We start from the raw sequence: 10,491 nt of genomic DNA on the forward strand, positions 1-10,491 counted from the left end.
ATCGGAAGTCTGATTTGATAAGAGAAACATGAAAACAAAATAAAACGACCAATATCCTACTGTGGTTCTTATTAATAATAATTAGAATTATTATTATTTCATAAGATCGTGTACATACTTGATATTTTCATTTTGCGTTCAATTAATTGGCTGTTATGGGAAAACTAAAGCTTCGTCGTGTATGTCCAGAGAAATGACTCTTTTATTCTGAAAAAGGAAAAAGTCAACTGGAAGTCTTGTTGTTCTTGATAACGGGCACCGACACAACACGATGACAAGTTACCTGTTCCAGACATGGAGAGAAATCATGAAGCCGCTGTAAAGTCGACATAAAACAATCGTCTAACAGTTGGCGGGGAGTCGGGAGCGGGTTAAAGTGAGCTGCACGTGACTGCTGCTGGACGACGACGTGTTTGTGATATTGTTAGACTAGCTAATCCTAGAGAGGCACAGTGCTAACAAATAGCCCTAAGACTGCAGGGAACAGCCTAATAAAAAGCCAACAGGACACTTCCCGAGACACCAGAAAGATTCAACGCGACCTTCAGTCGAAATGGGTCTGTGGACAATTTCAAATGGGACAAGCGAGCTTTGAGGATGGTACTGACTATTCTGAAGGGAAAATGTCTTTTTAGCCCCTTGAACTATGCTAGCAGAGATGGAAAGTGTATTTTTCCACATCTGGTAGGACACCAATAATGCTCTACAGAGATGTTGGATGCCCATACACGTCAGCACCTCCGCAGACAACGGCAGCATTCATACATTTACACTCCATTCACCGCAGAGCTAAACTCTTCGTAGGGTATTTAAACAGCCATGGCTCTGAAATCAAGGAGACCGTGGACGACCGTGATTTTCGGCGTCTTTCTCGGATTCACCGCGTCCTCTTGGCTTATTGTACCCCAGGTTCTGGAAAGTAAAAGGAAGAAATCTCCCGTGTGTACGTACTACAGTGACTCCGCCGTCGGCAGAGTGCCTGACATTCTCGGGAGTACCGCGGCTATCAAGCACCGGGACAGCCCGCAGCGCAGTCAGGAGGAGGACAGGATATTCGGTGCGGGGAACAGTAGCGGAGATAACGGCAGACCCATAACACGGCCCAAGCATTTCCTCTATGTCGGAGTGATGACAGCTAAAAAGTATCTGGGGACTCGTGCCGTGGCCGCGTACAACACCTGGGCGCATTCAGTGCCCGGAAAGGTGGAGTTCTTCTCTAGCTCTGGGTCCGGCACCGTCCACGTGCCCGTCCCCGTCCCTGTGGTGTCGCTGGCAGGTGTGGACGACTCCTACCCGCCACAGAAGAAGTCATTCATGATGCTGAAGTACATCCACGACCACTACCTGGATAAATATGAGTGGTTCATGCGGGCAGATGACGATGTTTATATAAGAGGTGATTATTCAGGGAGTGAAGCTGATGGCTCAAGTGTGCGTGTGTGTGTGTGTGTGTGAGAGAGAGTGACAGTGAGAGTGAGAGAGAGAGGGAGCGAGAGAGAAAGCGCGTGTGTGTTTGTCAGTGGCAAAGTGCCCTGTCTAGGGGCCCTACACCCCCAGGGGCAAAATGATAAGGCCCCCATTGTAAACCACATGACAGTTTACAGACCCGCATCCTGCTTCAGTTTTGGACTATTGTACTCACTGTAGTCACAAAGTTTTTTGTGCAGTGAAGGATTATTAGTGATGTTTTGTGCGCAGCTAGATTTCAGTTTTACCTCCAAAACTGGCTGAACCACTGGCTTGTGTCCACACTGTCTGATCGTCTGGCAGCTCGCTTTCTTGTCCTCTGACTTTGTTGTAGTGTCTCAGATCTCAGCGGTTACTTTGGTGAGGACAGTGTTATCATTGTGAGTACAAATGCAAAAACAACGAAAATAACCAAGTTTTAATGAGGCTGAATCAATCTTTAATTTAATATTAAAATTGATTGAAGACTGAAAACCTAAATACTTTTTAGTAATGATCAAATAACATCCATAGTACTGGAATATTGAAAACTGTAATGAGATATTTCCTAATTTTCAACATATCATAATTTTGCTAGTTTTGTACTGTATTTTATTTTGGCAAATTTATTAAACAAATATTACACATTAGATTTTATGTATATACATATACATATGTATATATATACATATACATATATATGTATATGAATGTATATTATATGTATGTATATATATATGTACAGTACTGTGCAAAAGTTTTAGGCACTAAAAGTAAAGTGAGAATGATTACAAAAATATTGCTATAACTTGTTTTAATTTATCAATTAACTTCTTACAAAGTTGAGTAAACAGCAGAAACTTAAATGAAATCAATATTTGCTGTGAGCAGCTTTGCCTTTAAAACAGCAGCAGTTCTTCTCGGTTCACTTTAACACAGTTTTTCATGGTAACTTGCAGGTAGGTTGTTGTAATATATGTATGTGTGTATATATATATATATATATATATATATATATATATATATATATATATATATATATATATATATATATATATATATATATATATATATATATATATAATACTGAGTGAAGTAAGTATCAAACCTTACCCAGCCCAGGATGACTTTATCTAATTTCTCCCACTTCACCCTCCACCAGGTGAGAAGCTGGAGTTGTTCCTGCGGTCACTGAACAGCAGTAAGCCTCTTTACCTCGGCCAGACAGGCCTCGGCACAGCGGAGGAGTTGGGCAGGCTGGCTCTAGAACCTGGAGAGAACTTCTGCATGGGTGGCCCAGGGATGATCTTCAGCAGAGAGGTGCTACGCAGGATGGTGCCTCACATCAGTACCTGTCTTAAGGAGATGTACACCACCCATGAGGATGTGGAAGTGGGCCGCTGTGTGCGGCGTTTTGGAGGAACACAGTGTGTGTGGTCATATGAGGTATGGATTGAGTCAGTCTGCTTTCTGATCTTTCATGTTCCCATCAGTAACAATGTCTCTGGAATATCATGGTATCTGTATTCAGTGACAGTGGGGGAACTTGTTCAGTTCCATTGAAATTCAGGTATTAATTATGGTAAATTTTTCAGGTGCATAATATGGTAAATGGACTGTACTTGTATGGCGCCTTTCTGGTCTTCCAACCACTCAAAGCGCTTTAACACTACAAATCACATTCACCCATTCACACACATTCATATGCTGAATGGGTACCATGCAAGGTCCCAACCTGCCCATCAGAGGAAATTTAATTATTCACACACATTTGCACACTGATGGCACAGCCATCAGGAGGAATTTGGGGTTCAGTATCTTGCCCAAGAACACATCAACATGCGGACTGGAAGAGCCAGGAATCGAACCGCCGATCTTCTGATTATTGGACGACCCGCTCTACCTCCTGAGCCACAGCCGCCCCACATAATAGTAAATAACATAATTTCATACTGAAGGTTTTCAGCACTAATGTAGTTAGAGACTTCATTACAAAAACAGCAAGGAAGACTATTTTTGTCATGCAGGCCCTCTTCTTTGACGATAGACAATAATGGCAAAACCATTCCACTTTCTAACAGCTTTTATGGGAAGGTTTTTCAGTTTTATTGCCTGTGAAGTGGTTTATGTGGAGTCTAAAAGTATGTTGTAAGAAAAAACATGAGGCTTCATGACAGACATAGTCTGTACACTATTGCTATATTATCAGGAACAAAACTGTAGAGGCGAAGACCATAATGACTCAAAAAAAATTATTAATTTAGTATTTCCAGAGAGACTTTGATGCTTTTTGAATGGGAGTCAATTGGAGCATCTAGTGGCCATCAATACCATTGCACTTTAAGGTATTTCCACGTTGGCTTCAGCCTCAAGCTGTGGTAGTTGCCGCTTGGTTTGAACCGCTAAACTTCCGGCACTATTTGTTAAAAGGGCTACTCTATGTCTCCCACATAGTTCTTTCTATATTGATGTAAACCTACTCAAATTAAATCTGAAACTTTGAACATTAATGTAGTATGCACTGTTTTATTTTCTGAAGCACATAACCTATCCAACTGCCCAAATACTTACTGTCTGGAATGTATGTAATTTTGTTTTTAATTTGTTAGTTGATTGATATCGTTAATTGATTTTGGATTTTTATACCAGTCACCCAAGTATTTTGTCCTCTTTAGTGTGCTACCCACATAGTACAAATAGAAGACTTTTCAGTATAGTGGTGAGTAAAACACTGTCTTCTGCTCAGTGTGTGGTAAATCTATAATGAAAAGAACAATTTCATTAAATCCCGTTGGTCTAGTTTGATCGAGGAGGCACATGGTTAAATTAATCAGTAGTTATTTGTACTGCTACTTGTACATGATCCATTCTCTCATCATGTTGCAACTCTTTCCACAGATGCAGCAGCTCTTCTATGAGAACTATGAACAAAACAAGAAAGGTTTCATTGAAGAACTGCACAGTAGCAAGATCCACAACGCCATTACACTCCACCCTAACAAAAGGCCTGCCTACCAGTACCGACTCCACAACTTCATGCTGAGCCGTGAGATCTCAAGGCTGCGTTACCACACCATTATGCTCCACCGCGAAGGCCTGACTATGACTCACCTCAGTGACACAGAAGTGCTGTGGGAGGACCAACAGCTCGGAGCCCCACCCTCCTACATGCGCTATCAGCCCATTGAGAGAAATGATGTCATTGAGTGGGATTTCCTGACTGGCCGCCATATTTATTCTGCTGTTGAGAACAAGATGGCCCGACAAAACCTTGGGAACTCACTGCGGACTGCACTAGAAGACATTATACTCCAGGTCATGGAAATGATTAATGAAAATTCTAAAACACGTGGCCGTGTGATTGACTTTAAAGAGATTCAGTATGGCTACTACAGAGTGGATCCAATGCATGGAGCAGAGTACATCTTGGACTTACTGCTTCTGTACAAGAAACATAAGGGACGCAAAATAACAGTGCCTGTGAGGCGGCATGCTTACCTTCAGCAGTCCTTTAGCCGACCCTTCTTTACTGAAACTGAAGAGTTAGATGTGGCTGAACTCGTGGCTGCCATCAACTCTGAATCCCAATCCCTGTCTTTCCTATCCAACTCTCTGAAGTTCTTGTCACCTTTCCAGTTCTATGAGTCAACCAGGGAAATGTGGGAGCAAAGCCAGAGGAAGGTCAACATCCTCGTCCCACTGTCTGGTCGCTATGACATCTTTGTCCGCTTTATGGAGAACTTTGAGAAAGTGTGTTTGATACCCAAACAAAATGTTAAGCTCTCCGTCATTCTAGTGGACAATGAAAATAGTCTGAACAGAGGAAAACACATTCAGTTAATCAAAGACTATAACAAGAAGTATCCCAAAGCTGATCTGTCTGTGATTCCTATGACAGGCAACTTTTCACGAGGGCTTGCTCTGGAGCTGGGCTCCTCACAGCTTGATAATGACACTCTACTCTTCTTCTGCGATGTTGATCTTATCTTCAATGGCGATGCCTTGCAACGCTGCAGAGACAACGCTGTGCAAGGGCAACAGGTCTATTTCCCTGTTGTCTTTAGTCAGTACAACCCCAAGATAGTGTATGCTGAGAAGGCCCCAAGAGAAAACCAATTTGTGCTCACCAAGAAAGGTGGTTTCTGGCGAGATTATGGCTTTGGAATCACTTGTGTTTTCAAGAGTGATCTGTTAAAAGCCGGAGGATTTGACACCTCAATCCTAGGCTGGGGATTGGAAGACGTAGACTTGTTCACAAAAGTTATTAATTCTGGTTTAAAAGTATTACGCAGTCAAGAACCCGGGATTGTTCACATTTATCACCCTGTCCACTGCAACTCTAGTCTTGAGCAGAAGCAACACAAAATGTGCCTTGGGTCAAGAGCAAGTACGTATGCATCGTCAATGCAGTTAGCAGAGCTGTGGCTGGAAAAACACATAGAGGTAGGGTATAACAGAACTTCATCCTGACATTCTAGTCCATCTGGACTCCTCCATGCAAGTTTACCTCAGTTCTGCTTGAATGCAGACCGAAATGGACTGTGTGTGTGTGTGTGTATGTGTGTGTGTGTTGTAGTGTGACTGTTGATTAGACGTCGTCTTTGGCTGGAAAATTTGACCCAGAAAGGACCCAAAACTATCCTCTCCAAAAGAGAGATGGACTCAACCAATTAGAACCACAAGGAGCTAAACCTGAACTGACCTGACAGCAGGTAGACCCAACCTGGAAGGGATCCAGAGGAAATGGTACAAGACCGGAACAGAGTCGAGGATTTCTGCACCTAATTTGATGGAAGTCTGTTTCAAACAAAGTATCTGCTACCTTATCCATTTCCATACCAGCTGAAAATTGAAACTGGTTGAATTCAAATGGCTGTTAATTGGTACATTGAACATTGTACAGTTCACTTCATTGATTTATTATTTTCTGTGCCAGTGGTACAAATATAGAGTGCACACGCATGTGGGTGTTGGGGGTAGCTGGTTTTAATCTTTAGGCCTACAGTTAGGCTTAACTCTTAATGCGCTACCATTTTTAGACATGTATAAATGGCAAAGGCTACTTTGAGGAGTCCCAACTCAAGTTTAAAAAATGACCCAAAGTACAAGCTAAATCACCCAAAGTACCTGATGGGTGATTTCAAGTAATATGTTATCGTGGCAGGAAATTAAATCAAGGGAAAAAAATATACATTATAGTTGAATCATAAGGATGTTAAAGGTTACACAAAGTGCTTTAATGTGTTGCAGGTTTCAGTGTGCAGGAGAACCATGGCCTGCAACTCAGTCAATCAGTAAATTGAATATTGTGTTACTCTGCTCTTCGTGACTGAAGTGATTGTGGTGATATGGATAGCTGCTGTACCTTGAGCAGCATCATCTGCTGCGTAACACAATCCGTATGTGTGTGTTTAAGTTTATGTGTGTGAGAGAGAGAGAGTTGGCCTGCTTTAATTCGTTACCTTGAACTACCTTAATCTTCCAGTCAATTTTTAGAAATTCCCTCCTACAGATCTGGAGCCAAGGCTGAAACATGGTGGCCATCATTTGTTTACCTTGCTGTTATTAATGCCAAACCATGGTGATTCAGTGGTTTACTGTCCTCCTGAGTGTGTTTCCTACCATTGATGTAAATGTAATTCTAGAGGACAGCTAATCGAATGTTTTCAAGGTGAATGGCAGTTATCATGATTTCAGTATTTGCCTAAAAAGTTGTCAGATTTAAGCAAATGCCTAAATCCTGGTATAGGCATAAATCTAGTTTGTCAACCTAATTTTATTTTATAAATGTAGATGCATCAAGCTTAAAACTGGGATAAATTTGTTTACAAAGGTAACTATTATACACTGACAGAATTCATTGACTGTATTTCAGTGTGTAGTTATAGGACCTTCTTCACATTGACATATAATATTTAAAATGCTGTTGAAACAGCGGTTATATGTAACCTAGACGCCTAAAAAACTTATTATTCAATCAGTTGACAAAGTTTTAACATGGATGTCTAGATGTTACCGGCCTGCAAATCATAAGATCACTGGTGAGTCACTTGAGAGACTGAACTGCTGTCTGTGACTGCACATTTTATACAGTTATAAGTAATGTGCAGTCTAGTTTACTCTGAGATAAGTGTGTGGGTCTAGTCTCTCAATCTGGTCAGCCAATTATGGTGAAAGGAAATGTAGTTTGGCCAATCAGATATTAAGGGTGGGCAGCACCACCTCGAGCCACGGTTTGACTCCACCACTACTCACTACTATCTAATAAAAGCAAAAATGCCAGCAAGATCATTTTACAAACAAAAAGAAGAAAAAAAGAGTGCACTCATTTGTATAAATCTATTCTATTCTATATATAGTAAAATCTTCTGTCTGGGCCGATGTAGCTGCCAGGCCAAAATTCATTCTTAAGATTTACACACCGTACTTATGAGGTGTTGTCCGACCACTTTAAAGACAAAGGTGTTTACAGCTCTTCTGAAAAGCCTGCTGTCTTAGAGAGGGGCAGCACACTATGAACTTTACAAATGGGGTTAACAACACAGAAAGTAATGGAGATCTTCAGAGAGAGGTTAAATCCTGCCTACTTTCTCAACTCTGCGCTCCTGGCCAGTTGCTGTGTGAGGTGGGTGTGATGTCAGACGGTTGAGTTGGAAAGAAACAAAAAAAATTCCAGTGTTGGAAGATAGGCTTTTAGCTGTTGTTTGATGATCTGACAAACCTTCATTTAAAGCATACAGACAACATTAAAGTCACAGGTACAGTCAGATTATCTGTTCCACAATGAAGTCGCAGTCAAGCCAGTAGTTGAATTTTGACTAAAAGTGCAGCACATGCTCATGTACTCAGACTGTTGGGTCATCTCTGTTCCTGTCAGGAAGACACCTGCAGTGATTTCAGTCTGACCCAACTTGGAATTGTATTGGACTAGAAGGTCTGCAACCAAGACCTGGTTTGAGTGGGGTCAGGCCCTCTGATGGTACTGCTGGTACAGCTATGGTGCAATTTTAATGGCTTTTTGTGTGTATGTCATTCCATTGTACAGTATATTCCAAAGGACAACCTTGGGCAAAGCAAAAAAATGTTTTCTTCATTGCTTTTTTCTTGATGGTAATTAATTGTTATTATATTAGCTTTTTTTTTTCTTTTTTTTTTTACTGGCATAGTTATTATAACGTTTACACTTCTGCCTCAGGACCACATATTAACATCCAGTGCAATGCAGCCTTTTGCTTTAATCAATATGGTACCCACTGCCTATTGTGAAAGATAATCATCTGGTAAATGATAATTGGAATAAAACTAGCAAAACAGCTATGAAGTAGCGTGTGCTATGGAAGTGTACTGATGCTACAGCGACAAGAAAAAATCTGCTCAGTTTCTTGTTTTAATGAAAAAGTTTAATGAGATTCTTTCCACGTTACGGATATTTTCATATTTTTCTTGAATTGCTACATACCAGATTATTCAGTTTTAACAAGAACTTGTTTAATAATTAATTTATAACTTGTTTTAATATTGATCATAACAAGATAGTGCAAATATTTTTGGTATGGTGGAAGCAGCTGTAGTTTTCAGAGCTCTGAATTGCTGTACACACCTCCCATTTTTTTTTATCAATACTAAAAGATCAATAATGGCAATTAAGTGATTGTCTGCCAAATAACTGGTGAATATATTGGTATTTATGTAATTGGAACATTTACCTGTAAAGTGCCGGATTACCGCATTTTAACGATAAAAAACCAACTGAAAGCTCTACAGTGAGTGACGAATTCACGGCACTAGAATACATAAACATTTTCTGTTACATTTCTTCGGAAGCTCATTGAAGTCACCAAAGAAGAAGATGTTTTATTGTATTTGTGACTTAGTTTTCTCATAAAGTATGAAATACTATCTCATAACTACTTTATCTCATCATTTAACGTCCAGCTATCATGATAATTCAAGTTTTCCAGTAATTACAATATACTAAATCATGATTTTGAGGTAAGGTCTCCAATTTTTTTTGTCCTTTGGTGAATACAGTGTACGGAGCCTCCTAAGGGGAGAAACTTTGGAAATCATGGAAATCAAACGGTTTAATAAACCAGGTCAATATTGTGTTTCTACCACATTACCCCAGGGGGCTCCATAACAATGCCCTACCATAAATTTCACTGTGGAGGGTAATTTGCATAGATTCTGTGAGAAGCAAGTTTCTGGTTTTGTTACCCAAGCATAATGGCTTTAAAGTCTGCTAGCAATAACAACTTGTATTGTAACAACTGATTATTTATAATAAATGTTTAACCACAGATATTGGTCAGTGTGTCAGTGCTTTAATGAGCTGTCTGTCTTTGCTTTCATTCTATGCAAGAAGCTGAATTGGTGTAATTATATTGTTAAATACATCTGTGAATGTTTGAGTAAAAGAATATTGTTCATAATTTCATAGTAATACTTTGTAGTTAAATAAGCCTAGTTAAATTGCAGTCCTATAACACTGTCAGACTGTTTTATTTTAAGAATCAAAGGCAATAGTGATATCACTTATCAGATTTCACACAGCTCCTCCTGGAGATACAAAAGGCTTTATATTACTTTTTTCACACGCAGTAGTACTCCCCAACACCTGGAGACACACGGAGTTCACCTTTAACTCAAGGTCCACTTAGGTTTTTCTGAAACTTTCAGCCTCATGTCATTGTCTTTATCAGTGAGTGGAAATACACTTTGATGCAAGTAAAATCACTGCAGTTCCCCTTAAAGATGATTGAATCAACCCATTAAATGTTATGGTGCAATTCTTCTGGTATTTAAAAGCCACTCAGTGACAACCTGTGAAAGAACAATGCAAAACAAAATGTCAGTTGATATAAATTCAACAGTTTTTACTGCTTGCCCACAAAGTGCATTGTGTCTCATTCTCTTGGTCACTCATTTCACTAGTCCCTACATAATAAACTCCATTGCTTAGTCTATAGTGAGCATCCATACTGAGAATGGATATGGTGAGTATTGTTTGGGTAGATTGCAGTATTTTAAGACCTGATATCTTTC

The 10,491-nt window shown here is 40.0% G+C and overlaps 1 protein-coding gene across 1 annotated transcript; it reads left to right on the forward strand.

Moving 5' to 3' along the window:
• Window positions 1-210: 210 nt before the first annotated feature.
• On the forward strand, window positions 211-9,758 carry chsy3 (chondroitin sulfate synthase 3). The gene is made up of 3 exons (XM_067574288.1): window positions 211-1,396; window positions 2,609-2,892; window positions 4,345-9,758. The coding sequence occupies exons 1-3, from the start codon at window positions 820-822 to the stop codon at window positions 5,914-5,916; spliced, it is 2,433 nt and encodes an 810-aa protein (XP_067430389.1). The 5' UTR covers window positions 211-819; the 3' UTR covers window positions 5,917-9,758.
• The last annotated feature ends 733 nt before the right edge of the window (window positions 9,759-10,491 follow it).

The sequence above is a fragment of the Thunnus thynnus genome, chromosome 19, assembly GCF_963924715.1.
Source record: "Thunnus thynnus chromosome 19, fThuThy2.1, whole genome shotgun sequence".
NCBI lineage: Eukaryota > Metazoa > Chordata > Actinopteri > Scombriformes > Scombridae > Thunnus > Thunnus thynnus.

Bases quoted from the DNA above. Each gene is read 5' to 3' on its own strand.
- chsy3 (XM_067574288.1), top strand. From the start codon at position 820: ATGGCTCTGAAATCAAGGAGACCGTGGACGACCGTGATTTTCGGCGTC. The intron at 1,397-2,608 runs GTGATTATTCAG...ACCCTCCACCAG, and splicing joins TGACGATGTTTATATAAGAG to GTGAGAAGCTGGAGTTGTTC. The intron at 2,893-4,344 runs GTATGGATTGAG...CTCTTTCCACAG, and splicing joins AGTGTGTGTGGTCATATGAG to ATGCAGCAGCTCTTCTATGA.